This window comes from Megascapheus bottae, chromosome 17, assembly GCF_031878675.1.
Source record: "Megascapheus bottae isolate mThoBot1 chromosome 17, mThoBot2.hap1, whole genome shotgun sequence".
NCBI lineage: Eukaryota > Metazoa > Chordata > Mammalia > Rodentia > Geomyidae > Megascapheus > Megascapheus bottae.
The window spans coordinates 29,879,796-29,907,557 of NC_143525.1; the positions used below are offsets into that span (position 1 = coordinate 29,879,796).

Consider the following 27,762-nt stretch of genomic DNA (forward strand, 5'->3'; position numbering starts at 1 on the left):
GGGGGGGGGGGGGCGCGTCCTCTTTTCTCGCTGGAATGGGCTCAGGGATGAGGGGGCGCGCCCACCTCTGCCGCACCGCGAAAGATTTGCTTCTTCTCTGGAGGCCACAGCACCGCCCAGGAACCCGTGGCTCTGGCTTCCAGGTGCTAGGTAGCCGAAGCCTGGCAACCAGATCCTAGGGGCCTAGCTGGGACAAGGAGGCCAGGCCGGGCACTGGGCCAAGGATCCTCAGCCCCAAGTCTCCAGCCGCGCCCACATTCCTCCCTTGGCCACAGCCCGGCAACCACAGTCAGGCCTTGCCCAGTCCTTGGGTTGCTCGAGGCGGCCACCGGCACCACGGAAGAGACCATACTTCCGGCAGGCAGTGATATTTTTATTGGTGCTACTGGTAGTCCTTTGGGAAACTGGTATAGCCTGGCCAGGTATTTTTTTTCTCCCAACCTGCAGTGTGGGGAAAGGCTTGCAACATTCAGGTGGATCCTTTGTATTGCCACTTCCAGGCTTTTCCACTCCAGCTTCCAGTGGAGGCTTTCCAAGGAAATGCAGATCCCGGCTTCTGGATAAGAGGGGGAGTGGCTTCCTTGGAAGACCCAGCCTCAGGCCATGCATTGCTTAAGCAGGCCTAATGACCAGTCCAGACAAGCCTCAGCTTGTCCTGCTCTGAAGTCTGGAGCTGGTCTCCCAGTGGACTCCAGGGCCTAATCCTCCCTGGCCCCAACCCTTACCACTTCCTCTGTCTTTCTGTGCTGGTCCTGGGGCTCAAACTCAGGGACTGGGTACTGTCCTTGAGCATTTGTGCCCAAGAGTAGCACTCTACCACTTGAGCCAGAGCTCCACTTCTGGCTTTTCTGGTAGTTAACTGAAGGGTCTAGTGGACTTTCCTGCTCTAACTGCCTTAGCAGGAGATCCACAGATCTCAGCCTCTTGAGTAGCTAGCATTACAGGCATGAATGACCGGCACCCCACTAAAGGCCTAATTTTCCAACTGAGCTAAGGGTGAAGGTGCTTTCTTAGGCTCTGGATGATCATCCTTGCTTTAAGAACTAGGTTTGGCTGTCCACTCACACCAGACTGGAGCCTTAGGGACAACAAATAAGGAAATGATTGTGGAGAGAAGAGTGGACTGTGCCTAAGGAGGGCTTTTAGTGTAGGGCAGGCTGGAAGCAGAGCAGGGTCCTTCCATCCTGCTGATGATGCAATTCCAGGAGCTGGCTGGTGGGCACCATCAGATCTCAGGCAGGAGCCATGTCAGGGTGGTCCAGAGATGTATCCTGGTGCCTCATGGGGGGACTGGCTCATCTGTGAAGGCTGGAGAATACCAAAGAGCTAGAGGGTGCTACCTCTAGCAAGCATCAACTTCTGCCACTCCCACTGGGCCCTGGAGTGTGGCCCCTTCCAAGATACAAATAGACACAATTTCAGTGAACTAGACCCAGGCAGGCCTGGGAGGAGACAGAATGCATGCGAGCACTAGGGAAGAGTGGTGGCAGCCCTTCCTCACTCAGGCAGGAAGCTCAGGATTTTACCCTGTTGCCTCTGTTTTCAGATGCTTTGTGTGGTTGGAGTTGTAATCACCTAGGGTGGAGTGTGGTGCAGAGGACAGTCTGGTTAATTCTTGTGTGAATGAAGAAAAGATAACTCACGGCGCACAGCCAGGAGAGTGTTTCCATGGCAACAGGACACAGAAGTCACTGTGTAAGGGTGTGTCTCTTCCAGCAGCACTGGCCGAGGGAGCCCAGCATCCTCATCTCTCCTTCCAAGCCGACCTCGGGCTCCTTTGCCCCAGGAATACACTTCTCCCTCTGACAGAGAATCCAAGAAGAGAGATGATTTTTTTTTTTTTTGGTGGTGGTGGTGGTGACAGTGGTAGGGGGATTTGGCCAGATAGCGCAGACCCCAAGTAAGCAGCCATACAACCAGATGGCTAAATTGGTTTCAACAGAAGCCCTGCGATTACTCCACACTCTGCATGCCTAGGCCAGCCCCCACCAAGCCCCCACTCACCAGCCCCAATGGCTACAGTGAAGGCATCCCCACAGGCCACCATCACCATCTTGATGCCCTCCAGGCCTTGGACCTGACAGGGTGCCCGGCTGCCCCGGCGGGCAGGATTGGTGCCCAACTGCCCATGCTGATTGCTGCCAAAAGTGTAGCAGTTGCCTGAGACTGTAGGGAAGGGGAGAAGAGAAAAAAAGGAAGGTGCTTTAACAGGTGTCCCAAGGAGGCCAAGTAAGCTTCAGCTCAAAACCCTGGTCCCCAGGGCCTACTCACCAGTCACAGCAGCTGAATGTGCAGTGCCTAGGTCCACACCCAGAAGGGGCTCTTGGTCTAGGGGTGCAGAGCCTAGTGGTGTGAAGCTCAGGGCCTCCTCCACTTGCTGAGGGGAGACAGGCTCCTCCCCCTGAGAAAGGTGGTCCAGGCCCAGCTTGTTAAACCTAAGGACAAAGCCAGAAGCCAAATCCAATAGACACTTTCTATTGCTGCCTTGCCCCCACCTGTGGAGGTAGTCAGGAAGACAGATCCTACCCGGAGTTGAAACAAACATCCCTCTCAGCCCCCTTCAGTTCTGGTTCTTGGGGAGAGACGGAGGCAATGAAAAAGGAACATTTACAGCCAAGGATGTCAAGGGCAAGATAATCACCCTGATGCACCTATTTACCTGTTGCTTCCACATGCCAGGGCTCGGCCAGACACTGTAAGGATCATGGAAGAATCAATGCCACATACAACTCGCTGAGCTTCCTGTCCTGGAGGTAAAGGAACCTGCTGGGGGCAGCTATGGGACTCAGTGGTACCTAGTCCCAACCTACCTGCAAGAAAAAATAAGATGAGGTTAGTCTGAGCTTTAGGAACATCATGTCGTTGCTATAAGGAATGGGGCCTGTTAGGGAAAGGAAACAAGCGTGAATGAAGGCTGTGATCAGCCTGAAATGCCTTTTTGAGGGCCTTCTGTTGTTCATGATCAATTTATTCAGGAGGCTGGCTAGGAGGATTTTCAAGTTGTAGAACAATCTGTGGGTAACACTGCAAGATCCTGTCTCAACAAAAACAAAACAAAGCCAATTAACCAATGGAAAACCGGAAGGGGCACTGTGGCTTAACGGGTAGGTAGGGCAGTAGCCTTGAGCTGAAGAGCTCAGGGACAACGCCCAGGCCCGGAGTTCAAGCCCCACGACCAACCAAAAAGAAATTAAAAGAAAGCTCCTGAGGGCCGGGAGTTTGGCCTAGTGGTTAAAGTGCTTGCCCAGCATGCACGAAGACCCGGGTTCAATTCCTCGGTACCACATACATAGAAAAAAGCTGGAAGTGGTGCTGAGGCTCAAGGGGTAGAGCTCTAGCCTTGAGAAAGTCCAAGGACAGTGCTCAGGCCCTGAGCTCAAGCCCAGGACTGGCAAAAAAAAAAAAAAAAAAAGAAAGCTCCTGAGCTGGGAGTTTGGCCTAGTGCTTGCCCAGCATTCAGGAAGACCCGGGTTTGATTCTTTGGTACCATATACATAGAAACAGCCAGAAGTGGTATGGTGGCTCAAATAGTAGAGCTCTAGCCTTGAGAAAGGACAGTGCTCAGGCCCTCAGTTCAAGCCCTAGGACTGGCAAAAAAAAAAAAGTTTAAGAAAGCTCCTGCGTGTGTGTGTGGGTGTGGGTGTGGGTGTGGGTGCGCGCGCGCGCGCATGCTGGTCCTGGGGCTTGAACCCAGGGCCTGGGCATTGTCCCAGAGTTTCTTTTGTTAAAGGCTACCACTCTACCCCTTGAACCACAGAGCTACTTCTTTCTTGAGACTCAGAAAAAGCTGACGCTGAGTTTCATGAACTTTTCCACGTGCACTTTTCTGGGCTTTTTTTTTTTTTTTTTTTTTTTTTGTCGGTGGTGGGACTTGAACCCTGAGTAGCTAGAATTACAGGTATGAGCCACCGGGCTCCGCTTTTGGGCTGGTATCTAGGATTATGGAAATGAGCCACCAGTGCCCCACTCTAGCTTTTTTGTTCTGATGCCCCCAGGAGACACTGCTGTTTCTTGAACTATCTCTGAACTTTGGATGTAGGCCTGATCCTGGCTGTCCTGAGCATGATGGAGATGGGTCATCTCTACCCCTCCCTCCCAGAAGCCGTCTATGTCATCTGTAGTTTCAGTGACCAGTGTAATGCCTAATCCAGAAAGGATCTCAATAACTAGTATTGGGTGGACAGATATGCCTAGCATGTCCAGGACCTTTGGTTTGATCTCCAGCACTGTAAAAACTAATAAGTAAATGTTCTTGGATTAAAAAAAAAATTCCAAGCCAGGCACAGTGGCTCACACCTATAATCCTAGTAACTCAGGAGGCTGAGATCTGAGAATCAAGGTTCAGAGGCTGCCCAGGCACAAAAGGACCTGAGACTCTTATCTTCAATTAACCTCTAGAAAAGAGAAGTGAGGCTTGGCTCAAGGGTAAGGTGTAGGGGGGGTAACCTTGAAGAGCTCAGGGACAGCGCCCAGGCCCAGTTCAAGCCCCATGACTCAAAACAAAAACGAAAAAAATATTCCCTAGGCGGTGCCAGTGCCTCATGCCTGTAATCCTAGCTACTCAGGAGGCTGAGATCTGAGGATCAAGGTTCAAAGCCAGCCTGGGCAGGAAAGTCTATGAGACTCTTATCTCCAATTAACCACCAGAAAACTGGACATGGCGCTGTACTCAAGTGGTAGAGCACTAGCCTTGAGCTGAAGAGCTCAAGGACAATGCCCAGTCCCAGAGTTCCCCCCCACACACAAAAAATCCCTTTTTGCATTATAGCAAGTCTGAAGGAAGCCACATCTCTCATCTTTATAGCACCTAGTGGAGACTGGGAAATGTGCTAAGTATGAAACAATGGCTTGTCAAATGCATAAATAGAATTTGAGAGGAAAGGCCCATGAGGACAGAGGTAGGTAAGGAGAACGACGGCTAGGGAAGCTATGAAAGCTGCTTAGAGGCTGGAAATAAGGTAGAGAACTTACCACCATCTCCACGCCCCCAAGCAAATAGTTCTCCATCCGTGGACAGGGCCAGTACATGCGATGCCCCACAGGCCACTTGCACCATCTCATAACCCAGCAGAGCCTCCACAATGGTGGGCTAGAGAGAGAAAGGGAAAGAACGTGAAAAAAAAAAGGGAAAGGGAAAAGAAAAGAAAAAGAAGAGAAACAAGAAGGAATACACTAGTCCTCAAAGGTGATCTAAAAGCAGGGCGCGGTGGCTCCGGCCTAAAATCCTTGCTACTCAAGAGGCTGAGATCTGGTGATCTTAGTCCAAAGTCAAAGCCATAGTCATCTTTGACTACAAAACTATGAGACTCTTGTCTCCAATTAACCACCAGAAAACTGGAAGTGGCTCTGTGGCTCCAGGGGTAGGACAGTAGCCTTGAGCTGAAGAGCGCAGGATGATGCCCAAGACCTAGGGTTTTAGCCCCCTGACCCACAAGGGAAAAAAAAAAAAAAGGTGATCTTAGCTTAAGGAGTAGGGAAGAAGAAGGTAGAGGCTATAAATTCTTGAGTGTGTGTGGGTTCTGGGGCTGGAATTCATGGTCTAGGATTTCTCCCTGAGCTCACTTGCGTGCTCTCTAGATAGATGGATGGATGGATGGATGGATGGATGGACGGATGGACGGACGGACGGACGGATAGATGAATATTGCCAGGGCTCCAGCACTGTCCTTTGTTTTTCTCAAGGCTAGAGCTCTACCACTTGAGCCACAGTACCATATATATATATCACAGAGGAATTGAAACAGGGGTCTTCGTGCATGCTAGGCAAGCCCTCTACCACTAGGCCAAACTCCCAGCCCCTCTTCCTGAACTTTTCTGCTCAAGGCTACTGATCTACTACCACTTGGGCAACAACTCCACTCACTTCCTGCTTTTTTTTTTTTTGAATGGTTAATTGAAAGTAAGAATTTCATAGACTTTCCTGCTCAGGCAGGCTTTGAACCATAATTCTCTGATCTCAGCCTAAGATTACAGCTAGACTGCAAATTTTCAGAAGGTGGCTATCTCTTTAAATATACTGCCTCACCCTGCAGCCCCTCTCCACACACTCACCACATGCAGGCAGAGTGGTAGGTGGGTACCCACTAAGGAAGCATGGTCTTTCTATTTTCTATACTTGCCTGGATCCCACCAAGAACAGGTGCAGCCTGGGAGTTAGTGGTAACTTGGCTGCTGGGGAATTCCCTGACCGCCCCCCTCCCCAGCAGACATACACCTGGTGTCAGTTTTCACATATGGGCTCCCTGGCAGTCTCTCACTTCCCCTTTCCAGGGTACAAATGACACCCACCTGGCTGATGTCAGTAAGGCTGCCATGGCCTAAACACCCATTGCTGCCACTGCCAAAAGTCATGATGATGCCTCGGTCTGGGAAAGAAAGCAGTGAGGAAAGAGGAGTGAAACTGGAGCTTGGTCCCTGTGTGAGTTGGAGAAGCAGGATAAAACTGGGGCTAAGGCTAGAAGGATAGGGTGGTGGGGAGAGGGGGGAGACGGATCTCTTCCAGTGTGTGGACAAGTGACCAGTGACCACTTTTCTAAGCCTTAGTTTCTCCATCTGTCAAATGGAGTAATGGAAATGGTGTAAGTACATGGTCTCAACTGCTAGTCCATAGAAGCAGTAATTAGGAGGAAAGAGACAAGCAGTAGTTGAGCAGTCTGCAATGAGAAAAGTTGGTCTGTGGAGAAGTTCCTACGGGATTCTTGCCGAGCTCACCAGTCAGGCAAGCGGTGAAGAGGTCCCCGCAGGCCACTTGCTTGATGGTCACACCTGACTGGCCCTCCAGGAAACGGGAGATGAACTGGGGTTGAGGATGCTCCACTGCCCCAGGCAAGAGGACGCCCTCCCCAGCTCCAAGGGGCGGGGCCTGCGGGAGGGAAGGGGAGGTGGGTGGCGCCTGAGTATCCCCAAACCTGGGGTTTGGGGAGGGGGACTCTCACCCAGTCCCTGCCACAGCCAACCTGCTCACCTCCCACAGGATGAGGCGTCCTGAGCGTGTGACCCCGGCCTTCTGTGTGCGCCCAGTGGCCACCTGGACCACTTCAGTATTGAGCATGGGCAACCGCAGGGGCGTGTTGAGCCCACCACCCCATGCATACACTGAAGACAGGGGTGGTGGAAGGGCAGGCCTCAGTGGTCCCCGGGACAGGCCTGCGGGTACAAAGCATCTAGCCAATTACACTGCTGGGAATGGTTGGGAAAACCAAGCTTTGACAGCTGACACCCCTCCCCCCACGCACCTCTACAGCGGGCACTGCTAGTCCGGTTCCCTGTACTGCTTGGGGCCACGGGTGGTCCTGGGACCAGGGACTTCTCTGCCCTGAAGGGCACACAAAAGAGCCTCAGGACAAGGACACAAGGCAATCTTACACAGAAGTACAAAGGATAGCACGTGGTTCATGCCTGTAATCCTAGTTACTCAGAGGGCTGAGATCTGAGGATCAAGGGTCAAAGCCAGCCCAGGCACAAAAGGACCTGAGACTCTTATCTCCTATTAATCACTAGAAAATGGGGAAGTGGAGCTTGGCTCAAGGGTAGGGCAGTAGCCTTGAGCTCAAGAGCTCAGGGACAGCAGCTAGGCCAAGTTCAAACCCCATGACCCACCAAAAAAAAAAAATGTACAGAGGATCCCCTCTCCCCCCACTCTACCCCTCCCCCTACACAGACCTCCGCATGAGAACACTGCCCACATCGGTATGAAGGTTAAGGAGGGCCCGGATGCAGAGGGGCTGAGCCATGATGTGGCTGAGAGGTGGACGCTGGGAGGGCTCCAGGCTGAGCAAACTCAGGACAAGCTGGCGCAACTCAGGGCTGTACCGGTCAGAGATGGGGGCAAAGGTGCCACTCATGATCTTCAGCACCAGTGCTGGCAGGTTCTGTGAATCCCCAAAGTTGGAGTATGGATGGCCAGGGTGTTGGGCCTAGGCCCTTAGCCAGAGCAACACCCTGTTCCATCTCTATCTGATGCCCTGATAGGATCAGCAGAGCCTTACTAGAAGGAGACTTCAATGCCTCATCAAACCCAAATTCCTCGCAGGAATTCTTAGCCTGATAAGGGCATTCCAGCACTTCCACCCAAATCAGTGGGGAGCATCTCAAGTCAAGCCCTCAGAAATCAGAGTCAAGGCCTCTGAAATCCAATCCCATACTCCAGCCCTTCCCTGAGGAACTCAGGTTCCGAATCAGAAGAGCCACAGCCCTGACTTGGGGTAATCCAGATAAGACTGAGATATGACTCTGCCTGAAGACAAGTGGTTGGAACTGAGGGCTGCAGAGCAGGGAGGGAGCAAGACTTCCCAGTTGGCTTTAGGGGTGTTTATACTCACTGCAGCTTCGAAGGCCCTCTTGAGGCTGGCCAGTTCATAGAGGACACAGCCCAGGGCCCAGATGTCACTCTTCTGGTTGTAGGGCTTACCCTCACACAGCTCAGGAGAGATGTAGCATGGAGTCCCCACCACCTGCAGGAAGGAATTACAGCCCACTCTGGGTTTTGACCACACACGCACTTGGGGACAACTTCTCTTCCAAGCAAGCCAAAAGGCTTCTTCCTACAAGATTATACACCTAGGGGCCAAGGAGAATTTTTTTTTTTTGGTGGGGTGGTGTTGGGAAGAAGTAGGGATATAGAATAGACCTCTGCCCTCAATACTTCTAGCATTCTCAATGTCCCCTCCATGTCTAGGCACCGTGTAGGCTTTGCTCTTGCTGCTAAGGATCTTGGAGATGCCAAAATCACCAATTTTGACAACCATGCGGTGTTTGTCCAGAAGGATGTTCTGGGTCTTGAGGTCCCGGTGCAGGATGAGGTGGGTGTGTACATGGTGGAGAGCAAGCAGGATCTGCACGAAGAAGTGAAGGATGGTCTCCTCCTCCAGCAAGGAGTTGCAGCGCTTTTGGATGAACTCAGCCAGGGTGCCACCTGTAAGCCAAGGAGCTCATCAAGATCTGGACTCTTCCACGCAGTCCACAACTCACCTTTTATGGAACAGAGGACTGGTGTCAGGGCAAGGAGCCAGAACTCTATACTTGTGACCTACGGCCACGCCCCATTCCAATGAAGGAAGCTACCTAACCACATATTTGCCCAGCCATTCTGGAAGTGTGAGGCACAGGAAACCAGGCAGATGCAAAGAGGCTGGCCCACCTGGTGCATATTCCATGGCGATCATAAGGGCCTTGTCCTCCAAGAAGTTCTCATAATATTCAATAACATTGGGGTGGTTGAGCAACTTGAGCACCTGGCACTCGTTCTGGGCTGCTTGCCGCTCTTCCTTGGTCATCTGCTCTACTGGGATCTGCTTGATGATCACCAGCTTCTGGTCAGCCTTTCGCAGGCACAGGTGCACAATCCTAGAGACATAAAGAAGGGAGGGCACTAACTGAGCCTCCAGCCACATGTCAGATAGAAGGGAAGGAGGTGGGTGTGGTAGTACATATCTGTAATCCCAGCTCTTGGGAAGCTAAAACAGGATTCTGAGTTTGAGACCAGCCTGAATTACATAGTAAGTTCTAGACCTGCCTAGGATAAAGGATACATAATGATATCCTGTCTCAAAAAAAAAAAAAAGCAAAGCTTAAGCTTAATGTATAGAACTCACTCAATATATTATTTCAATTTTCTAGTCAGTGTCTATAAAACAAGGAAATATATATATATATATATATATATATATATATATATACAGTGTGTGTGTGTGTGTGTGTGTGTGTGCGCGTGTGTGTTGGCCAGTCATGAGGCTAGAACTCAGGGCCTGGGCACTGTCCTTGGACACTTTTTGCTCAAGGCTAGCACTGTGCCACTTGAGCCACAGCACCACTTCCGGATTTTTCTGTGTATGTGGTACAAAAGAATTGCATCCAGGGCTTCATGCATGCTAGGCAAGCACTCTACCACTAGGCCACGCTCCTGGCTCCCTACATTGGTTCTCTAGTTTGTTTTGGTGCCGGTTCTGTGGCTTGCATTCAGGGCCTGGGCATTGTCACCAGGCCTGTTCCTCAAAGTTACTGCTCTACCACTAGTCACAGCTCCACTTCTGTTTTGTTTTTGGTCCTTTACTGGAGATAAGAGTGTCACAGACTTTCCTGCCCAGGCTAACTTTGAACCGTGATCCTCGGATCTTAGCCTCCTGAGTAACTTGAATTACAGGTGTAAACCACTAGCATCCAGTTTAATACTTTACTGCGTACATCTCTGTATTCCGAATGAGGACCAACGCCTGTTTTGGTCCTCTGTATAATCAGCGCCCACAGCTAGACGTATTGGCTCAATCAAGGCCTATCAAGAGCCCGAAACTTGAGAAAGCCCGTCGGAACTCCGGCGTACGAGGGGCGTGGCCTCTTTGGAGCGGAGCCCTCGCTAGGCCCGGACGGGAAGCTGGGCGGGGCTTCTCAGAGTGGCACTCACGCCTCGGGGAGGGGCTACACGGGCGGCAAACTTCAGGCAAGAGTTGGAACTTATTTTCCCGCTCCCCTTAGCAGTTCCCTTCCCCAGAGCCCCGGCTCACCCGAAGGCGCCTCTCCCTACCACTCGGATCCGCTCGTATTTCTCCATCTCATTGCTCAGTTATGCCTCCGGAACTCCACTCGCGGCGCGTGCGCAGACACGCCCCCGGCGGAGCCCCGCCCATCGCGGAGCCCCGCCCCCGGCGGTGAAACTTTTTCGGGGCGGAGCCAGCTGTGGTCATTACGAAGCTCTGGCGCCAGCTCGCGCGTTTGTTTTCGAACCTGTGTATTGCTCTCGGGCCTCCACATCAGTTGGCTTTTCCCTCGCCACGATGCCCCACGTAGGGCCCAAGAACAGGCCGCATCTGCCTCTTTCTCACGCGCCTGGCGCGACCTGGCCCTTCGCAAAGCGCGTTAGGAGGAATGCGCCCTCCCCCCACCACCCCATCCCCGGACCCCAAGAGTTATCCCCACCCCACCGCCCGCCCCGCAGCACGGGAGGTGGACTGACCCTGCTCTGCCCACCGACGACGCTATTTCCGGGTCGCGTGGGTTGGCGCGTAAACGCAGTAAACAAACAAGAGCGATCCCAGAGTGTGGGGCTGGGAGCAGGGTGAGTTTCATGTTTGCCTAGGGAGGGACGGGGAAACCCCGACTTGTGCAGACTGATTCACCAGGGGAAGACGTGCTGGCCCAGACCGACCCCAGCCGTGACTGTCAGAGCTCTCAGGAATGCACATCCAAACCGCTGTCATAGGAGGCGGGCACCTCCAGAGCCTTCCAGGTTGGGTGGAAGCAGACTAGTACCTGACAGCTTATGGAAAAAGGATGGAAAGCGTTTGCCCAGGATAATAAAGCTTGCTCATATTACCCACTAAGGTCGTAACCAGAAGTGAATTTATTTTGTCGATTGTGGGGCTTGAGCTCAGCGCCTGGGCACTGTCCCTGCGTGCTCTACCACTTTGAGTTGTTTTGTTTCTAGTCCTGAAGCTTGAACTCAGGGCACTGTTCCCGAGTTTCTTTTTGCTCAAGGCTAGCACTCTACCACTTTGAGCCACAGTGCCACTTCCGACTTTTTCTGTTTATGTGACAGAGTGGTCGAACCCCGGGCCTTATACATTGCCAGGCAAGCACTCTACGGCTCAGCCACATTCCCAGCCCCCACTTTTATGGTGGTTAACTTGCAGAGTCTCACTGACTTTCTGGTTCAGGCTGGCTTTGAACCACGACCCTGTGATCTCAGTCTACTTAAAGTAACTAGGACGACAAGCATGAGCCCTCAGTGCCCTACCAGAAGTGAATTTAAATTTAAGCCCAGCTCCAGCTCAGCCCCTCCTCCTCTGGGAGAACTCCATACAATCCCAGCATTAAAGAAGGAAATGGTCATTAGCTAAGGGCTACTGTCCCTGTTTCTGACTGGAGTAATTCGAGGAAAAGGATGTTTGTCTTCTGCTTGTGCCCCACCCCTAGGAAGAACACCCAAACTTGCCTACTTGGAATGGATCAACAGTACTAGCCCTGACCAGTGTTGGCTGGTAGACAGGTTGCCCCGTCAACCAAGAGGGGGGAGGGCGCTCACTTCGGACATCGTGCTGTCACCTAGTAATGGACTGGGCCTTGAGAGACCCAGGTTCCCCTCAGGGATTAATGTGTAACCTTGGCTCCTTCATGGAACACAAAGCAAACATACAGAAGACTCCGTCCTTGGGTCTCTGGGCTTTGAATTCTCAGGTTCATTCTTCCTCTCGCAGCCCCTCTTTACAGACTTCTTTTCTCCTTCTTTCACCTTTTACGCACACTTCTCTTCCCCACCCGATTAGGATCTGCCTTGTCCTCTCCCCCCAACCCCCAAAATGCAAGTACTTTGCTCTTTGGAAAGGCGGGAGAGGACCCAAGGCCACGGTGGGGACAGACTGACACCTAGTGGCCAGACGCCGCAACTGCTTCCGACCACTGTCCTGGAGAGAGGGGGTCACCCCAGCTGTCTGGGCAAATCTGGTCTTCCCCGCCCCAGCCTCGGGAGCCAGGAGCGCTGGGACGATCTGAGGGAGGACTGTGACAGCCGCCTGGCCCCGAGAGCCCGGCGTGGCTGAGAGCAGAGGTGGTGATAGGTGACTCAACAGTTCCTAAGCCGCCGTACGGGGCACTGGGGAGGGAGGGAAACACCGTCCGTCACTGGCCCCTGGGGAACGGGAGCTGGGCGGAGCCACTCTCCCAAGGCGGGGCCTCCGACCCCTTCCAAGATCAGGAGTTAGGTGATTCGGGTATTTGACTGGTCTCACCCGCTCTGCCCAGAAAGGAGTTGAGAGCGGAATTCTCGGAACCATGCTGGGAACTTGCTGGCCCTGGGGAAAGTGAGGGATGAGGCTAAAGAGGCCGTGCGAGCGAGGGCGGCTGGGGGCAGTCGGGAGGAGCCAGACTGGGGCGCCTCGGCGGCGACGCCCCCAGGACAGCCTCTTCCCGCCCGAAGTCGACGGGATCCGGGCGGGGCCGGGGCGCTGGGGCGGGGGGGGGGGTGGAAATGGGTCTCGCGCCGTTCCGCGCAGCCCCGACGCCCGAGGGGCGGAGGCGGGCGGCGGGGCGGGGCGGGGGCGCGGGCGGCTGGGGGCGGGGGCAGAGGCCCCGCCAGGAGGGCGGGGAGGGGCGCTGGGGCCTTGAGGCTCAGCGAAAACTCCGTGGGGCTTTCGGCCGACCGGAGAGGAGGTCGGGGCGCACTGGCCAGAGGGAGCCCGGTTTCCACCTCTGCCCGAAGAGACGGCTTACAGGGCGGACGGACAGACGGCAGGGAGGGCCAGTATGACCCCCGTCCTGCATCCCGCCTGGCCCCTGCTCCTGGTCGCCACGCTGACCTTCCGAGCGCTCCGGCGAGCGCTGTGTCGCCTGCCCCTGCCGGCGCACGTGCGCACCGACCCCCTGCGCACCTGGCGCTGGCACAACCTACTCGTCTCCTTCACCCACTCCATTGTGTCAGGGATCTGGGCGCTGCTGTGGTGAGTGAGCGACTGGGAGGCGCGGTGGCCCAGGGAGCCTGCGGCGGGGTGCTGGGACTGGCTCCCCTGTTATTATTCCCATCACTCTCGGCGAGCCCAGGCCGTGGGATCTCACCTGATTCCCTGCTTGCAAAACTACCCAACCAGCGACGACCCTGGGAAACCCGAGACACCTGGGTTTCAGCCAAGCTCCTCCTCGCTCTCCAGTTAACCAATGATGGGAGGCCAAACTACCCCGGGACCGGCCAGGGTACTGGGGGAGTTCAGGGTCCTTGGGGGATGCTGAAACTGTGAGATCCTCTCTCCTCCTCCTCCCTTCCAGTTTATGGCAGACTCCTGAGATGCTAGTGGAGATGGAGACGGCGTGGTCGCTTTCTGGCTATTTGCTGGTCTGTTTCTCAGCAGGTCAGTCTTGCCCATTAAGCCTATGGTAGAGGGAGGGTGGGGGCCGAGTTCTTAATGACAGATCACACCGTATGGCCAAAAAATAAAGCTTTTTGTTCTGTTAGGGTACTTCATCCATGACACGGTGGACATCGTGATTAGCAGGCAGACACGGGCCTCTTGGGAATACCTTGTGCATCATGTCATGGTAAGTGATGTGACCCGGGATCGGTGCTGGCAAACTAGTCATGTTTTCTTGAACCCAGGCGGTAGAAGGCTGGCTTAATGACTACTGTGTCCCGCCTTTCTCACTGAGGCTAGGAATAACCCGGGCTCACATACTGAGCAAGCATACTGGGAAAATACTCAGACAGAACCCTTGGGCAAAGATCAAAGTCTATGGAATGGAAAATACAAAACCCAAACACCCTAGCCCTCGACTGGTGGTCTGATTATCTCCACCTTGACACCTGTTTTCTAGGCTATAGGCGCCTTCTTCTCTGGCATCTTCTGGAGAAGCTTTGTTGGTGCAGGTGTCCTGACACTACTGGTGGAAGTCAGCAACATCTTCCTCACCTTCCGAATGATGATGAAAATCAACAATGCCCAGGACCTTCTACTCTACAAGGTCAACAAGTATGTCAACTTAGTCATGTACTTTGTCTTTCGTCTAGCACCTCAGGTCTACCTTACCAAATTCTTCCTGCAGTATGCAGGCCAGAGGAACCTGGGCGGCTTTCTGCTGAGCATCTTGCTCATGTTGGATGTGATGATCCTGATCTACTTTTCCCGCCTCCTACGCTCTGACTTCTGCCCTGAACCTGTCTCTAACCGAAAACACAAAGACAAGTTTTTGACTGAGTGAAAGGTGCAAGGCCTGGGACATGTGGCAAAGGACAAAAAGCACAGCCAAGAACAGGAACAGCCTCCCTTAAACTGGGACTCTGCCTCAAGCGTGGGCGTCCTCTGGGGCCACCTTGAGCTTGCACCTACACCATTGAAACACTAATGAAAGCACTCCTCTGAAGTCTTTTGTTGGGCAAGGGGTGAGGGAAGCAGACAGACCGGTTGGACATGGTAGATGGGTGCGATGACCCAAAAACCAGCCAACCCTCACTGCCAAGAAACGGAGGCTAATGACAACTCTTAAAATAATACCTCTGCTCCATCACATGCCATTTCACACAAAGTGCTTTCCAGGGATAGAGTAGTATCTTCTGAGGCTCGGTCTCTCATCTCTGATGGAAATGGAAATATGTCCAAATTGTGTCAGGGCAATTAAGCATCTGGGCCTGAATAGAAGTCTTGCTAAGAGATGGGGGTGAGGTTTGGAGTTAAAACTGTTTCCTACCAGGTTCAAGGCCATGGATTTAATCCCAAGAACAAAAACTTCTGCTAAAACCCTTTTCAAGTTATGATAATCTAGCCTACCCCGGGCCCAAACCAGAAACTGACAAAGACAAGAAGCACGTAAATAGTGGGAAAACATGTATATTTATAATTAGCCAGCTGGATGCAGTTTAGATGATTCCAATCTGTAAAACAAAAATGAAAACTTGTTAAGAGTTCTTTAAGATTAAGTCAGGTATTAAGGTTTGTTAAAGCCCAAGATTAATGCCTAAAGGATCAAGGTTAGAATCTAGCATGCATGAAGCCCTGGGTTTGATTCCTCAGTATTGCCAGATCAACAAAAAAAGCCAGAAGTGGCATTGTGGCTCAAGTGGTAGAGTGCTAGCCTTGAGAAACTCAGAGACAGTACACAGGCCAAGAGCTCAAGCTGCAAAAGGCAAAGGGGAAAAAAAAAAAGCCAGCTATATAGAAGCACAAAGCCCTTATAGGTTCAAGCCCTGGAACCAGCCAAAGAAGTTTGTTGGAAGCTTACTTTGTTGGCAACATCTAGAGCATCATAGTCAGGAGCCAGTCGAACATATGCCTTCTTCTCTCCATCAGGCCTGCATAGAAACAGCTTAGTCACTACAGTTCTGTCCCCACACAATCCCTCCAGTCCTCTCAGTGCATCAGTGGTTCCTTTGTTCGGGTCATTCCTTTCCGAATAGTGAATTTTCCATCATTTGCACAGAGGGGGCCAGAGAAGTCACAATATTTTCTTGGAAAAAAACTACAACTTACCATAGGTACCTGTCTATCAATCCAGAAAATGAGCGCCAATCCCTTAAATCCTATACTAGGTGGATGGTTCCCCCAAACGGATACACCATACAGGGAGCATGTACAAAATCGTAAAGCAGCACTGTGGCCCACTCACCTGATCAGGGTATTGACCTTAGCCACATCAATGTCATAGAGCTTCTTCACAGCCTGTTTGATTTGATGCTTGTTGGCTTTGACATCCACAATGAACACAAGCGTGTTGTTGTCTTCTATCTTCTTCATGGCTGACTCAGTGGTCAGGGGGAACTTGATAATCGCATAGTGGTCAAGCCTGAAAGAGAAGCCAAATGGATACAGGGACTCAGGTTGGATGGGCATTCCCTTTAGGAGCATAGATAGTCCAAGGCCAGGAGAGGAGGTGCATCAGACAGTAAGGTTGCAAATCATTTCCATCAGACTTTGGTCGCTTAACAGTGTCATCATCTGCACCTTGAATTCTAGAACTCTGAAGCCTCAGCCTGAAGGAAGACCCTTTATGCATTTTCTTTGACCTGAAGGGGTTTTACTTAACCATCTTTGGACTGAGAGTTTGGCCTAGTGGTACACACACGAAATGGTGCTGTGACTCCTCTAGCCTTGAGAAAGCCCAAAGACAGCACTCAGGCTGAGTTTAAGCCACAGAATTGGTCAAAAATTTTAAGAAGAGGTTGATTTCAAACACTTTCACTCATTTCTTCTTTGTTGGTTACTATAAGATGACTCAAGCCTGTCACTGGTGGCTCACACTTGAAATCCTAGCTACTCAGGAGGCTAATATTTGAGGATCTTGGTTTAAAGCCTCCCGGGGCAGTAGTCTGAGACCATAATTACCATAAAACCGGAAGTGGAGCTGTGGCTCAGACTGGTAAGAGTGCTATCCTTAAAAAAAAAAACGAAGGAATAACAATGCCCAGGCCCCCGAGTTTGTCCCACGACAAAAAAAAAAAAAAAAGAAAGCTTTCCTCAACTTATTCGTGCCTTTCTCCCAATTAAGGTTCTACACTTTGCACTTTCCTTACACTGAAAATTTGACAAGTGTACCCTCTAGACATAATTAACAGGCCATCCTCACTATCAAATCAACCTGTATGCTTTCCCACAAGGTCTGTTTTCTCCAGCAATAAATACGATGAAGAAATAAAATTAACTCCAAAATAAGCATGCTTTAACTCTTTTTACTCAATAAGCAGACTCTCAAATACTGAACACATGTGAAGCAGCAATTAACTCCAGAGAACACCCAAGCAACTGCTCACGGGCAGCATTAACGAGTCCTTACTTGTTTCTCCTCGGAGCGCTCTTGCGGGGATATTTGGGCTGTCTCCGCAGCCGCAGGGTCTTGGGCCGCCGGAAGGTGGGTGAAGTGCGTATCTTCTTCTTTTTGTGGCTGTGGATGCCTTTCAGCACTGCTTTCTTGGCTTTCAAAGCCTTTTCCTTGGCTTCGGATTTAGGAGGGGCAGGAGCTGAGGGAAAAGGGAAGAAAATCAGGCAGGGTGCACCCCAAGTCCAGAAATGTTACTTCCGCCCTGGCGACCGGTCTCAGCGCGCCAGGCCCACATGTGCATCAGAGGTTCCTTTGAGAACATCACACGTCTCAGAAAAGTTAGAGATTTTTCTCCCATCATATGCACGATGTCGGAGGCGAAGGTAATCCACTCGTTCTAACTCCAAGTACATGGCGGAGACACGAAACTAGCACATGGCCCCACTGAGCGTGAAAAAAGGAGGAAAATGACTAATGCTGGAAACCCTAACCCCTCGTAGGTTTAGAAGCAAGCTAGAATGTTGTCCAGCTCCCCCAAGATAGTTATTGGGCTTTCTCCGGCGAGAACGCCGGCCGGGGGCCTCCACCCCTCTTCACCGGCCGCAGCCCATGTGGCTGGGCCCGCGCCGCCCACATCGCGCCGCAGTGTGGAAGAGCCGCCGGATACCGTTCCGGGACAGGTCCCCAGGTACTCAGCCCAGCCGCTGTCCTCCCAGTAAGCTGTCTGTGAGCAACCTAAGGAAGCCAGCCGTGGCCCGCCAGCCCTAACACACACCTCCCTTCTTAGCTTTCGGCGCCATCTTGGTGAAAAGGGTTTCCAGGGCCGACTTCCCAGGGCTTATAGAATCAAGTCTCACGGAGCCTCGCGATACTTTTTCGTTAGCGCTTATTGGATAATGTCTAGCGTGGCTCCTTCTGGGAACTGTAGTTCTTCCTTTAGCCACTGTCAGCACGCCTTACCCCTCCCCTCGTTAGAGCCTGAGGCTTCTTGGGAGTTGTAGTTTTTTTTTTTTTTTTTTGCCCGTCCCATAACCGTTTATTTACCCGGATCGGGTAAGTGGTTTCCTCTGGAGTCTGGGCTTGGGTGTTTCCCGTCGTAAGCAACTTCCAGTGTCAGGTTGACAATACCAGGAGACTGGTATTGAAGACTACAGTTAGACTGCGTAGGTAAGAAACAACGTTGAGTAATGTCAGAGTACGATTCATCTCCTGTAAACAAGAAGAAATGGACAACAGGTCCGAAGAGTTGTGGTTTAGCGATCACCGCGAACCAGCCGTGTTGGTGGTTGGCGCGGGGACTTGAGGAGAGTTTCTGAGAAGGCCCCCAGTAGCCGCCTTTGTCTTCCTTTACCACACTGTCAAGTTCTCCTGATGGTTTGTGGGTGCGTGGTGTGCGGGGAGGTGGCCCGTCGTGGGCCTTGAACCCAGGGACCTTGCACTTTCCTAGTTTTTCTTCACTCGAGGCTGGCGCTGTACCATTTGAGGCACACCTCCACTGCAGGCTTTTTGCTGACCTATTGGAGAAGAGTCTCCTAGACTTTCTTTCCTGGCTTGGCTTCATATTATGCTCATATTTGAATCCTTCCATCTCAGCCTTCTGAGTAGCTAGAATGACAGGGCTGAGCCACCAGCACTGGTCTTCTGACAATATTCTCTCTTTTTCCTTCCTTCCTCACTTCTCTACCTGCCCCCCCTTCCTTTCTTTCTTCTCCCTCCTTCCCTGCCTGCCTTCTTTCTTCTTTCTTTCTGCCCGTCCTGAGGGCTTGGATTCACGGTTTGGACTCTGTCCCTGATCCACTGGCGTGCTAGTGCTCTAACCACTTGATTCACAGCACTACCTCCGGCTTTTTCTGAGTAGTTTATTAGAGATAAGAGTCTCACAGGGGGGCTGTGAGTTTGGCCTATTCGTCGAGTGCTTGCCTAGCATGCACGAAGATCCTGGTTCAATTCCTTGGTAATAGGTACATAGAAAAACACATGCCAGGCGCCGTGGTTCACGACGGTAATCCTAGCTACTCAGGAGGCTGAGATCTGAGGATCAAGGTTCAAAGTCAGCCTTCTTATCTCTAATTAACATCTAGAAAACCAGAAGTGGGGCTTGGCTCAAGGGTAGGGGAGTAACCTGGAGCTGAAGAGCTAAGGGACAGTGCTCAGGCTGAGTTCAAGCTCCATGGCCTACAAAAAACAAAAACAAAACGAAACAAAAAAACAGAAGTGGTGTTCTGGCTCAAGTGGTAGAGCTCTAGTCTTGAGAAAGCTCAAGGACAGTGCTTAGGCCCTGAGTTCAAGCCCCGAGACTGGCAAAAAAAAAAAAAAAGGTTCTTGGATTTTCCTGCCCAGTCTGAGATCCTCAGATCTCAGCCTCCTGAATGGCTAGGATTACAGGCATGAGACAACCGGCACCAGACTGACAATATTCTTGAAGTATTTCATGCAGTGTTTCATACACCTAGTGCACGGATTTCTCCATGGCACCCTAGTTCTTCCTATGATTTCATTTTCACACCCTCTCCCTAAACTAATCTTTCCGACCTGTCCCAGTCATCGTTGTATCTTCAAAGCAAAATGTCATAATGCTCAACTTTGTTTCTCTGCAGGTCTGTTCCTCTAACCCACCTCACTCAGGCCTTTGTTTCTTCCTCCCCTTCTGCAGCCAAGAACATTGTTTATTCTTCTATCCTGAAACAACTGCAAAAGGAAAGAGTTGCTCTGTTTTGTTTTGCTTTTTGGAGCTGGACTTGTTCTAACGGGGACAAAAAAAAAAAATGCACGCCCATACCAGAGAAGAGTCCTTATGTCTCTCTCATATCTCTGAGTGGTGTTTTTCGATCCACCTGGGTCTCTTTATCCTCTTGTCCTTTGGTGGCCCTGAAGGAAAAGACATCGGATTGTGGATATCTGTGATCACCTCGTTCTGTTTTGGCACCCCCTTCTTTGTGCTTGCTCCCACCATCCAGGACATAAGGAGGAGCAGGGGCAGACTCCATGAGTCATGTTCCAAGCCTGGAGTCGTGGAGGGAAGCGCCGCCTCTCCTTGGGCCCCCTGCTCTCCCCCTTTCCCCCACCCGCTGGTTCCTGGCCACGCCAGATGCTGCGCAGCAATCACCGACTCCCCATCACCGATTCAAGCTTGGGTAAGTGTCTCCAGAGAGGTGGCACCGCGCCTCAAGGGCTAACGGAGGGAGGCCTGGGGCTTCCAAACCCGGACAGGTGACAGCCTGGGGGGGGGGGGTCCTGATGCGGAGTGAGGCGTGTGACTCAGGAGCCCGATCCCAGACAGCCAGGGGGGTGGAGGGGAGGGAGGAGAGGAGAGAAAGGGGAAAGAAAGGCGGCTGGGAGAGCGGCTTTGGGGCCTGGAGCGCCCGGGGAGAGGGGCAGGGGCGGCCTTTCCCCAGGAATTTCCGGGGATCAAGTTACCGCAGTCGGAGCCGAGCGGGAGCCGAGTGGGGCGGGAGGCCTGGCCTCGGCCCGGGCCCTCGCCCCCTCCTCCAGCGGCCCGGGGCCGGGCAGCGCCGCCCCTCCCCCGGGACGCTCTGTTATGGTAGGGCCGCCCCAGACTCGAGTTGTCGTCGGGTCTCCGCGGCCCCGCGTTCACGTGGGGTCAGCCCAGGCCCGGGCTCCCCCGGATGCGACCCCTCGTCCTCAGTTGGTGGCCGAGGGAGCTGCGGGACGCCCCGGGCCCGGGTGATCGTGGGCTCGCCCCGGCCTCGAGTGATTGTCTCCTCCCGGTGGCCCGCAGTGGTCGTGCCGTCTCCGAGGCCGCGGGCTCCCGTCGGCTCCCCGTGGCCCCGAGTGATCGTCGGGACTCCCCAACCGCGGGTGGTCGTCGGGTCTCCGCGCGCCCGGGCTGCCCAGGCGGCTCAGGCCTCGGCGACTGCTCCCCGCGCCCCGCCACGCCTCGGGCACCATGAACATCCTGGCGCCGGTGCGGAGGGACCGCGTCCTGGCAGAGCTACCGCAGGTAGGCGCCCGGGGCCACGTCGGGGACCTGGCAGGGCGGGCGGCGGCTCTGCCACCCAGCAGGGGGCGCCCCTCGTGGGTGGTCCCCCTCCCCCATCCTGCCCCAGCTCGGGGGGCTGCGCGGCTGCGGGACAGGATCCTTGGACCGGAGAGCCCCATTCTCCCTCTTCCCTCCCAGTGCCTGAAGAAGGAGGCCGCTTTGCACCTGCGCAGAGACTTTCATCCCCACGTCACCTGTGCCTGCCAGGAGCACCGGACCGGCACCGTGGGGTGAGTTAGGGACGCCCATTAAAGAAAAAGTCCCAGGGCCTGGGAGTTTGGCCGAGTGGTTAAAGTGCTTGCCTAGCATGCAGGAAGACCCCGGTTTGATTCCACGGTACCACATACATAGAAAAAAGCTGGAAGTGGTGCTGAGGCTCAAGTGGTAGAGCTCTAGCCCTGAGAAAGTCCAAGGACAGTGCTCAGGCCCTGAGCCCCAGGACTGGCAAAAAAAGAAAAAAAGTCCCAGGCTTTTTTTTTTTTTTTTTTTGCCGCTTGTAGAGCTTGGACTCAAGAGAGCCTGGTCACGGTCACGGTCAACTTTTGTGTTAAAGACTAGCATTCTAGCACTTTGAGCCACAGCTGCGCAGTCCCGTTTTCTGGTGGTTGATTGGAATCCCTCCAACTTTCCTGCATAGGCTGGCTTTGAACTGCCATTCTCAGATCTCAGACCACTGGGTAGGGAGGATTACAGGTGTGAGCCATCATGCCCAGCAACACACACACATACACACACACATAAACGTGTATGTGTGTGAATATTAGTTTCTCTCTTTTTTTTTTTTTTTTTTTTTTGTGGGTCATGGGGCTTGAACTTGGCTTGGGTGCTGTCCCTGAGCTCTTCATCTCAAGGCTACTGCTCTAACCCTTGAGCCAAGCCCCACTTCCCTTTTTCCAGAAGTTGGCTGGATATAAGAATCTCAGGTCCTTTTGTGCCTATGAACCTTGATCCTCAGATCTCAGCCTCCTAAATAGCTAGTCTGGCAGGCCTGAGACCCGCACCAGGAGAAATCCACATAGAGATGCTGGGCGGTGTGGCGTGCATCTGTAATGCTATCTACTCAGAAAGCTGAGATTTGAGGATTCTGGTTCAAAGTTAGTCCAGGCAGAAAAGTCCCCATGAGACTCGAATCTCGAATTAACCACTTAAAAACCAGAAGTCATACTGTGGCTCAAGTGGTAGTAAAGCCCTGGCTTTGAGCACAAAGAGACTCAAGGACAGTCTCCAGGCCCTGAGTTCAAGGCCCACAATCAACCAAAAAAGAAAAAACAAAAAAAAGGGAAAAGAAAAAAAAAAAAAGCTAGCCAGGTACAATGGCTCATGCCTCTAATTCTATTTACTCAGGAGGCTGAGATCTGAGGATGGTGGTTCAAAGCCAGCCTAGGCACTAAAGAACATAAGACTATTTCCAATCAACCTCTAGAAAATGGGAAGTGGGGCTTGGCTCAAGGGGTAGAGCAGTAGCCTTGAGCTGAAGAGCTCAGGGACCGCACCCAGACCCAGAGGTAGGGCCCTAGCCTTAAGCTGAAGAGCTCAAGGACTGCACCCAGCTCCAGAATTCAAGCCCCATGACCCACCAAAAACAAAACAAAACAAAAAAGCAAAGGAACAGTTATTTGGAGGAGGGGTAACAGTGTTTGACAAGAAATGTACTCACCACCTAATGTATATAACTGTAACTCTCTGTACATCACCTTGATAATAAAGTAAAAATAAAAGGGGGGGGGAGGACACTACTCAGGCCCTAAGTTCAATCCCCAGTACCTGTGCACATCACACACACACACACACACACACACACACACACACACACACACACACACATACACACACACAAAGTCACATATACAAAGACTTAACCTAGGCCGGGAGTTTGGCCTAGTGGTTAAAGTGCTTGCCTAGCATGCATGAAGACCCGGGTTCGATTCCTCGGTTCCACATACATAGAAAAAAGCCGGAAGTGGTGCTGAGGCTCAAGTGGTAGAGCTCTAGCCTTGAGAAAGTCCAGGGACAGTGCTCAGGCCCTGAGCTCAAGCCAGGACTGGCAAAAAAAAAAAACAACAAAGACTTAACCTATTTAATACAGTGTCTTACCCCTGTACAGATATAAAATTTTAAGAAATATATCATTTCTTGATCAATATGACTGTTAATTTCCAGACAACACCAGCTCAACAATGTGAACTAGGCTAATTCCCCCCCACCAAATTCAAATTAAGTTGAGAGTATGACCTAATGGTAGAATGCCTAGCATACATGAAGCCCTGGGTTTGATTCCTCAATACAGCATACACAGAAAAAGCCAGAAGTGGTGCTGTGACTCAAATGGTAGAGTGCTTGTCTTGAGAAAGCTCAAGGTCAATGACCAGGCTCTGAGTTCAAGCTCCAGCACTAACAGAAAAAAAAATTATACATATATGATATGGCAATAGCAGCAACAGTGTTTCTAGTTCCAATTTGTTAGTGTGTGTGTGTGTCTGTGCACACGTGCTGCACCTGTATTGGGGCTAAAACTCTCAGAGCTTGAAGCTGTCTCTTAGTGTGTTCACTTACAGGTGAGCATTCTACCATTTGGGCTACACATTAGCTTTTTGGTGGTTAATTGTAGATAAAAGTCTCAAGGACTTTTTCTGTTCAGGTTAGCTTTTTTTTTTAATTTTGGTCATTCCTGGGGCTTGAACTCTGGGCCTGGGCACTGTCCCTGAGCTCTTCAGCTCAAGGTTACTGCTCTACTCCTTGAGCTACAGCTTTTTTTTTTTTTTTTTTTTTTTTTTTTTTTGCCAGTCCTGGGCTTGGGCTCAGGGCCTGAGCACTGTCCTTGGACTTTCTCAAGGCGAGCACTCTACCACTTGAGCCTCAGCACCACTTCCAGCTTTTTTCTATGTATGTGGTACCGAGGAATCGAACCCAGATCTTCGTGCATGCTAGGCAAGCACTCTACCATTAGGCCAAACACCATGCCCTACAGCTCTATTTCTGGTTTTCTAGGGGTTAATTGGAGATAAGAGTCTCAAGGTCTTTAGTGCCCTGGCTAGCTTAGAACCAAGATCCTCAGATCTCAGCTTCTTGAGTAGCTAGGATTACAGGCGTGAGTTTACAGGTGTGAGCCACTGCACCCCCCTGCTCAGGCTAGTTTTGCATCATAATCTTCAGATTTCAACCTCCTGAGTAGCTAGGATTACAAGTGTGAGCCACCAGCACCCTGCCTGATGATTGTGGTTTGTCTCCAGTTGGCCACCAAAAAGCCAAAAGTAGAGTTGTGGCTCAAGTAGTAAAGCACCACCCTTAATCGAAAACAACAAAGTGAGTACACAAGGCCCTGAGTTTAAGGTCCAGTGCCAACAACGTACACACACACACACACACACACACACACACACGCACGCACGCACGCACATGCACACATGCAAATATGCAATCTAATTTTAAAGATATTCCACAAGTGCAAGAGTCTTGAGTATTGGACTTTTATCTCATTTTAACCTTTCTTAACTAGTGTTGAACCTTAACTTCAGAGAAGCTAAGTGACTTGTCAGAGTCACACCACAGCTGGGTACCAGTGAGTGGCTCATATCTGTAAATCCTATCTACTGAGAAGGCTGAGATCTTAGAATCTAAGTTCCAAACTAGCCTAGACACAAAAGTCCAGGAGATCCTGTCTTCAATTAACCAGCAAAAAAATGTTGGGCTAGAGATATGGCTCAAGTAGTAGAGTGAAAAAGCCCAGGGCCGGGAGCTTGGCCTAGTGGTAGAATGCTGCCTAGCATGCACAAAGCCCTGAGTTCAATTTCCTAGAACCACATACACACAAAAAGCTGGAAGTAGGCCAGGAGTTTGGCCTAGTGGTAGAGTGCTTGCCTAGCATGCACGAAGACCCGGGTTTGATTCCTTGGTACCACATACATAGCAAAAAGCCAGAAGTGGTGCTGAGGCTCAAGTGGTAGAGCTCTAGCCTTGAGAAAGTCCAAGAACAGTGCTCAGGCCCTGAGCTCAAGCCCAGGACTGGCAAAAAAAAAAAAAAAAAAAAAAAAAAAGCTGGAAGTAGCGTTGTGGCTTAAGTGACAGAGTGCTAGCCTTGAGCAAAAAGTGTCCAAGGACAGTGCCCAGGCCCAGAGTTCAGGCTCCAGGACTGGTACAAAAAAAAAAAAGAAAGGAAGGAAGGAAAAAGCTCAGGGAGAGAGAGTGTAAGACTCGAGTTCAAACTCCAGGACTAGTCCAAAAAAATGTCAGGGCTCAGTGATAGAGCGCTCAGTTAGCACGTGGCTCCACATAATTGCCCAAGTTCCATTCCCTTCCCCCAGAGGTGGAGGAGCAAAAACAATCACACAGCTAGTAAGTGTGAAAGCTGGGATTCAAGTTTATGTCTCTCTGATTCTAAACAGTGCTCCCCAGCACATCTGCCAGGCAGCCGCATGGGAGGCCTAGTGTCTGTGGTAACCAGTGCCTAAGTCCAGCTGCCTTTCTGGAGCCAGTGGGCACGATAGAACTTCCGAGGGTGTTCACTCTCATGTCAACTTCTGTGTCCAGCAGATTTAAGATCTCCAAGGTCATTGTGGTGGGAGACCTGTCAGTGGGAAAGACTTGTCTCATTAATAGGTAAGAGGGAAACCACTCGAGCTTGGTGGGGTTGGGTGGGATGGCATCAGGCCTAACCAAGGTAGGCTTGCCTACAGGCTAGACTACCTGGTGCCTCTTCAGGTTCTGCAAAGACACCTTTGATAAGAATTACAAAGCCACCATTGGAGTAGACTTTGAGATGGAAAGATTTGAGGTGTTGGGCATCCCCTTCAGTCTCCAACTGTGAGTGTTTTTTCTACCCCTTCCAGCTTGTTGTCTCCCTCTACCACCCATCCCCCACATAACTAGGCCCTGTTCTCTCTCTCTCTCTCTCTTTCTCTCTCTTCAGTTGGGACACTGCTGGGCAGGAGAGGTTCAAATGTATCGCATCTACCTACTACCGTGGGGCTCAAGGTAAGGGCTGAGCCTAGAGGGGCAGATGGTCCTAGAATACCTGGCCACTCATCTTTAGCGGGAGGGACTGGGGAAATGAGGGAAAGGTGCCTTTCCATTAACGTGGGGCTATTTCTGTCACTCTTTCAGCCATCATCATAGTCTTCAACCTGAATGACGTGGCATCCTTGGAGCACACCAAGTACGTGGGGATCCACTATCATAATGAAGGATCCAGGAAGGGAGCGTTTTGAAAAGAAGGGTAGTGAGTAGCCAGGTGCTGGTAGCTCATGTCTATAATCCTAGCTACTCAGGAAACTGAGATCTGAGGATTGTGGTTGGAAGTGAGCCCAGGCAGGAAAGGCAATTTGACTCTTGGGACTGTTTAGGAAAATGCTGGAACTGTGGCTGAAGTGGAAGAGTGCATCATCTACCTGGGATTGGAGGGATAGCTCAGTGGTTGAAGAGGAGTTGTCTAGCATGAACAAATCCCTGAAAAATAACAGCACAAAGAACGCACCTAACACTAAAGTGGTAATTGGGTTTAGGAGTTAGCAGGAGGGCCCTGCCTGGTTCATTCATTCCTTACTACTGTCTTACTATCTGTGGCAGGCAGTGGCTCTCTGATGCTCTCAAGGAGAATGACCCTTCCAGTGTGCTTCTCTTCCTTGTGGGTTCCAAGAAGGACTTGAGCGTGAGTATGCCAATGGGAGGACTTCCCAGCTTGGTGAGAGGATTTCCTATCTGACTCTGACCTTCCCACAGACTCCTGCTCAGTACGCACTAATGGAAAAAGATGCCCTCAAAGTGGCCCAAGAGATGAAGGCTGAGTTCTGGGCAGTCTCATCTCTCACTGGTGAGTTGGGAACCTTTACCCTGCTCTCCCTCCCACACTTCTAGCTGTGTTCAGGGCCTCAGATCTGCTGCTTCCCTTCCATCTGCTCCTCATGTCAGGAGAGAATGTCCGGGAATTCTTCTTCCGTGTGGCAGCACTGACCTTTGAGGCCAACGTGCTGGCTGAGCTGGAGAAAACAGGGGCCCGACGCATTGGGGATGTTGTCCGTAAGTATCCAGCTCGTTGAGGGTGGCAGAGAGCAAGGGCACCCTCCAATCCCTACTTAACATGCTTGCCATATTTCTTCAGGCATCAGCAGTGATGACAGCAACCTCTACTTAACTGCCAGCAAGAAAAAGGCCGCATGTTGTCCCTAAGACCATCCAGAGACTGCCCATCCCTGGAGCACTGCGCCACCTGCCTGCTCCAGAGCTCAACTTCTAAACATTTGCACTGACTTATTTTAGACCAAAGAGCTGCCCCTTAGTGGGAATACCCCCAGAGGGGTACAGGGACCATATAGTCACTTCCTGCCCCCAGGCACCATGCCAAAGACTGGATGACCCTCTTACTCCTATAGAGGCTCTCCAGGGTGCTCGGGAGCGATAGGGAGGGGAAGGGCAGTATTCCTGCTGCTTGTGCTCAGCCTGCCCCTGCCCTTTGTGTAAGAGTGCCTAATGATTTCAGCCTGATTCTGTGCCTTATGCATTAAACCTCTTTTATTAACATTTTATTATTACTATGTTTTTTT

At 51.6% G+C, this 27,762-nt stretch overlaps 4 protein-coding genes and 3 non-coding genes across 16 annotated transcripts; 2 read left to right on the forward strand and 5 right to left on the reverse strand.

Moving 5' to 3' along the window:
• Positions 1 to 352: 352 nt before the first annotated feature.
• On the reverse strand, positions 353 to 10,596 carry Nek8 (NIMA related kinase 8). 3 transcript variants are annotated; one of them, XM_090350581.1, is made up of 15 exons: positions 10,500 to 10,596; positions 9,140 to 9,345; positions 8,682 to 8,914; positions 8,322 to 8,453; positions 7,663 to 7,871; positions 7,236 to 7,315; positions 6,965 to 7,146; positions 6,712 to 6,862; positions 6,289 to 6,365; positions 4,972 to 5,089; positions 2,660 to 2,810; positions 2,272 to 2,435; positions 2,005 to 2,166; positions 1,644 to 1,802; positions 353 to 1,308 (listed from the first exon to the last, which is right to left on the reverse strand). In XM_090350581.1, the coding sequence occupies exons 1-15, from the start codon at positions 10,544 to 10,546 to the stop codon at positions 1,280 to 1,282; spliced, it is 2,100 nt and encodes a 699-aa protein (XP_090206707.1). In that variant the 5' UTR covers positions 10,547 to 10,596; the 3' UTR covers positions 353 to 1,279. The 3 variants fall into 3 exon arrangements, with proteins under 3 accessions (XP_090206707.1, XP_090206706.1, XP_090206708.1); XM_090350580.1 differs by lacking the exon at positions 353 to 1,308 and having other exon boundaries at positions 1,315 to 1,802; XM_090350582.1 differs by lacking the exon at positions 353 to 1,308 and having other exon boundaries at positions 1,315 to 1,802; positions 10,520 to 10,570.
• Positions 10,597 to 13,095: 2,499 nt separating this feature from the next.
• Tlcd1 (TLC domain containing 1) lies at positions 13,096 to 15,227 on the forward strand. Of its 2 annotated transcripts, XM_090350590.1 has the most exons (4): positions 13,096 to 13,427; positions 13,750 to 13,835; positions 13,925 to 14,019; positions 14,293 to 15,227. In XM_090350590.1, exons 1-4 carry the CDS (start codon positions 13,234 to 13,236, stop codon positions 14,674 to 14,676), a joined length of 759 nt encoding a protein of 252 aa, XP_090206716.1. In that variant the 5' UTR covers positions 13,096 to 13,233; the 3' UTR covers positions 14,677 to 15,227. The 2 variants fall into 2 exon arrangements, with proteins under 2 accessions (XP_090206716.1, XP_090206717.1); XM_090350591.1 differs by lacking the exon at positions 13,096 to 13,427 and having other exon boundaries at positions 13,754 to 13,832; positions 13,937 to 14,019.
• Positions 15,228 to 15,286: 59 nt separating this feature from the next.
• On the reverse strand, positions 15,287 to 18,802 carry Rpl23a (ribosomal protein L23a). Of its 2 annotated transcripts, none has more exons than XM_090350588.1 (5): positions 18,271 to 18,802; positions 17,242 to 17,425; positions 16,078 to 16,254; positions 15,694 to 15,763; positions 15,287 to 15,346 (listed from the first exon to the last, which is right to left on the reverse strand). In XM_090350588.1, exons 1-5 carry the CDS (start codon positions 18,785 to 18,787, stop codon positions 15,332 to 15,334), a joined length of 963 nt encoding a protein of 320 aa, XP_090206714.1. In that variant the 5' UTR covers positions 18,788 to 18,802; the 3' UTR covers positions 15,287 to 15,331. The 2 variants fall into 2 exon arrangements, with proteins under 2 accessions (XP_090206714.1, XP_090206715.1); XM_090350589.1 differs by lacking the exon at positions 18,271 to 18,802 and adding an exon at positions 18,002 to 18,077.
• On the reverse strand, positions 15,825 to 15,889 carry LOC150051557 (small nucleolar RNA SNORD42). The gene has a single exon (XR_016538548.1). It is a non-coding gene; the product is annotated as a small nucleolar RNA SNORD42 (small nucleolar RNA).
• Positions 16,341 to 16,413, reverse strand: LOC150051558 (small nucleolar RNA Z17). The gene has a single exon (XR_016538482.1). It is a non-coding gene; the product is annotated as a small nucleolar RNA Z17 (small nucleolar RNA).
• On the reverse strand, positions 17,522 to 17,593 carry LOC150051559 (small nucleolar RNA SNORD42). Its single transcript, XR_016538549.1, has one exon. It is a non-coding gene; the product is annotated as a small nucleolar RNA SNORD42 (small nucleolar RNA).
• A 74-nt stretch (positions 18,803 to 18,876) lies between the features above and the next one.
• On the forward strand, positions 18,877 to 27,739 carry Rab34 (RAB34, member RAS oncogene family). Of its 6 annotated transcripts, none has more exons than XM_090350583.1 (10): positions 18,877 to 20,360; positions 21,365 to 21,456; positions 25,754 to 25,822; positions 25,925 to 26,026; positions 26,133 to 26,197; positions 26,327 to 26,378; positions 26,789 to 26,870; positions 26,942 to 27,032; positions 27,131 to 27,238; positions 27,321 to 27,739. In XM_090350583.1, exons 1-10 carry the CDS (start codon positions 19,992 to 19,994, stop codon positions 27,386 to 27,388), a joined length of 1,098 nt encoding a protein of 365 aa, XP_090206709.1. In that variant the 5' UTR covers positions 18,877 to 19,991; the 3' UTR covers positions 27,389 to 27,739. The 6 variants fall into 6 exon arrangements, 4 of the variants coding, with proteins under 4 accessions (XP_090206709.1, XP_090206710.1, XP_090206712.1 ...); XM_090350584.1 differs by having other exon boundaries at positions 25,757 to 25,822; XM_090350586.1 differs by lacking the exon at positions 18,877 to 20,360 and adding an exon at positions 21,024 to 21,187.
• The last annotated feature ends 23 nt before the right edge of the window (positions 27,740 to 27,762 follow it).

Coding starts and splice junctions, on each gene's coding strand:
- Nek8 (XM_090350580.1), bottom strand. CDS start 10,546: ATGGAGAAATACGAGCGGATCCGAGTGGTAGGGAGAGGCGCCTTCGG. Junction 8,454..8,681: donor GCAAGAGCAAAGCCTACACG/GTGCCTAGACAT, acceptor TCCTTCCTGCAG/GTGGTGGGGACTCCATGCTA. Junction 6,863..6,964: donor GACGCCTCATCCTGTGGGAG/GTGAGCAGGTTG, acceptor TCCCTCCCGCAG/GCCCCGCCCCTTGGAGCTGG.
- Tlcd1 (XM_090350590.1), top strand. CDS start 13,234: ATGACCCCCGTCCTGCATCCCGCCTGGCCCCTGCTCCTGGTCGCCACG. Junction 13,428..13,749: donor GGGATCTGGGCGCTGCTGTG/GTGAGTGAGCGA, acceptor CCTCCCTTCCAG/TTTATGGCAGACTCCTGAGA. Junction 13,836..13,924: donor GGTCTGTTTCTCAGCAGGTC/AGTCTTGCCCAT, acceptor AAATAAAGCTTT/TTGTTCTGTTAGGGTACTTC.
- Rpl23a (XM_090350588.1), bottom strand. CDS start 18,787: ATGAAGCCAAGCCAGGAAAGAAAGTCTAGGAGACTCTTCTCCAATAGG. Junction 16,255..17,241: donor AGCGCTCCGAGGAGAAACAA/GTAAGGACTCGT, acceptor CTTCTCTTTCAG/GCTTGACCACTATGCGATTA. Junction 15,764..16,077: donor AAGGTCAATACCCTGATCAG/GTGAGTGGGCCA, acceptor GTTTCTATGCAG/GCCTGATGGAGAGAAGAAGG.
- Rab34 (XM_090350583.1), top strand. CDS start 19,992: ATGCACGCCCATACCAGAGAAGAGTCCTTATGTCTCTCTCATATCTCT. Junction 26,198..26,326: donor CTACTACCGTGGGGCTCAAG/GTAAGGGCTGAG, acceptor TCACTCTTTCAG/CCATCATCATAGTCTTCAAC. Junction 27,033..27,130: donor GGCAGTCTCATCTCTCACTG/GTGAGTTGGGAA, acceptor TCCTCATGTCAG/GAGAGAATGTCCGGGAATTC.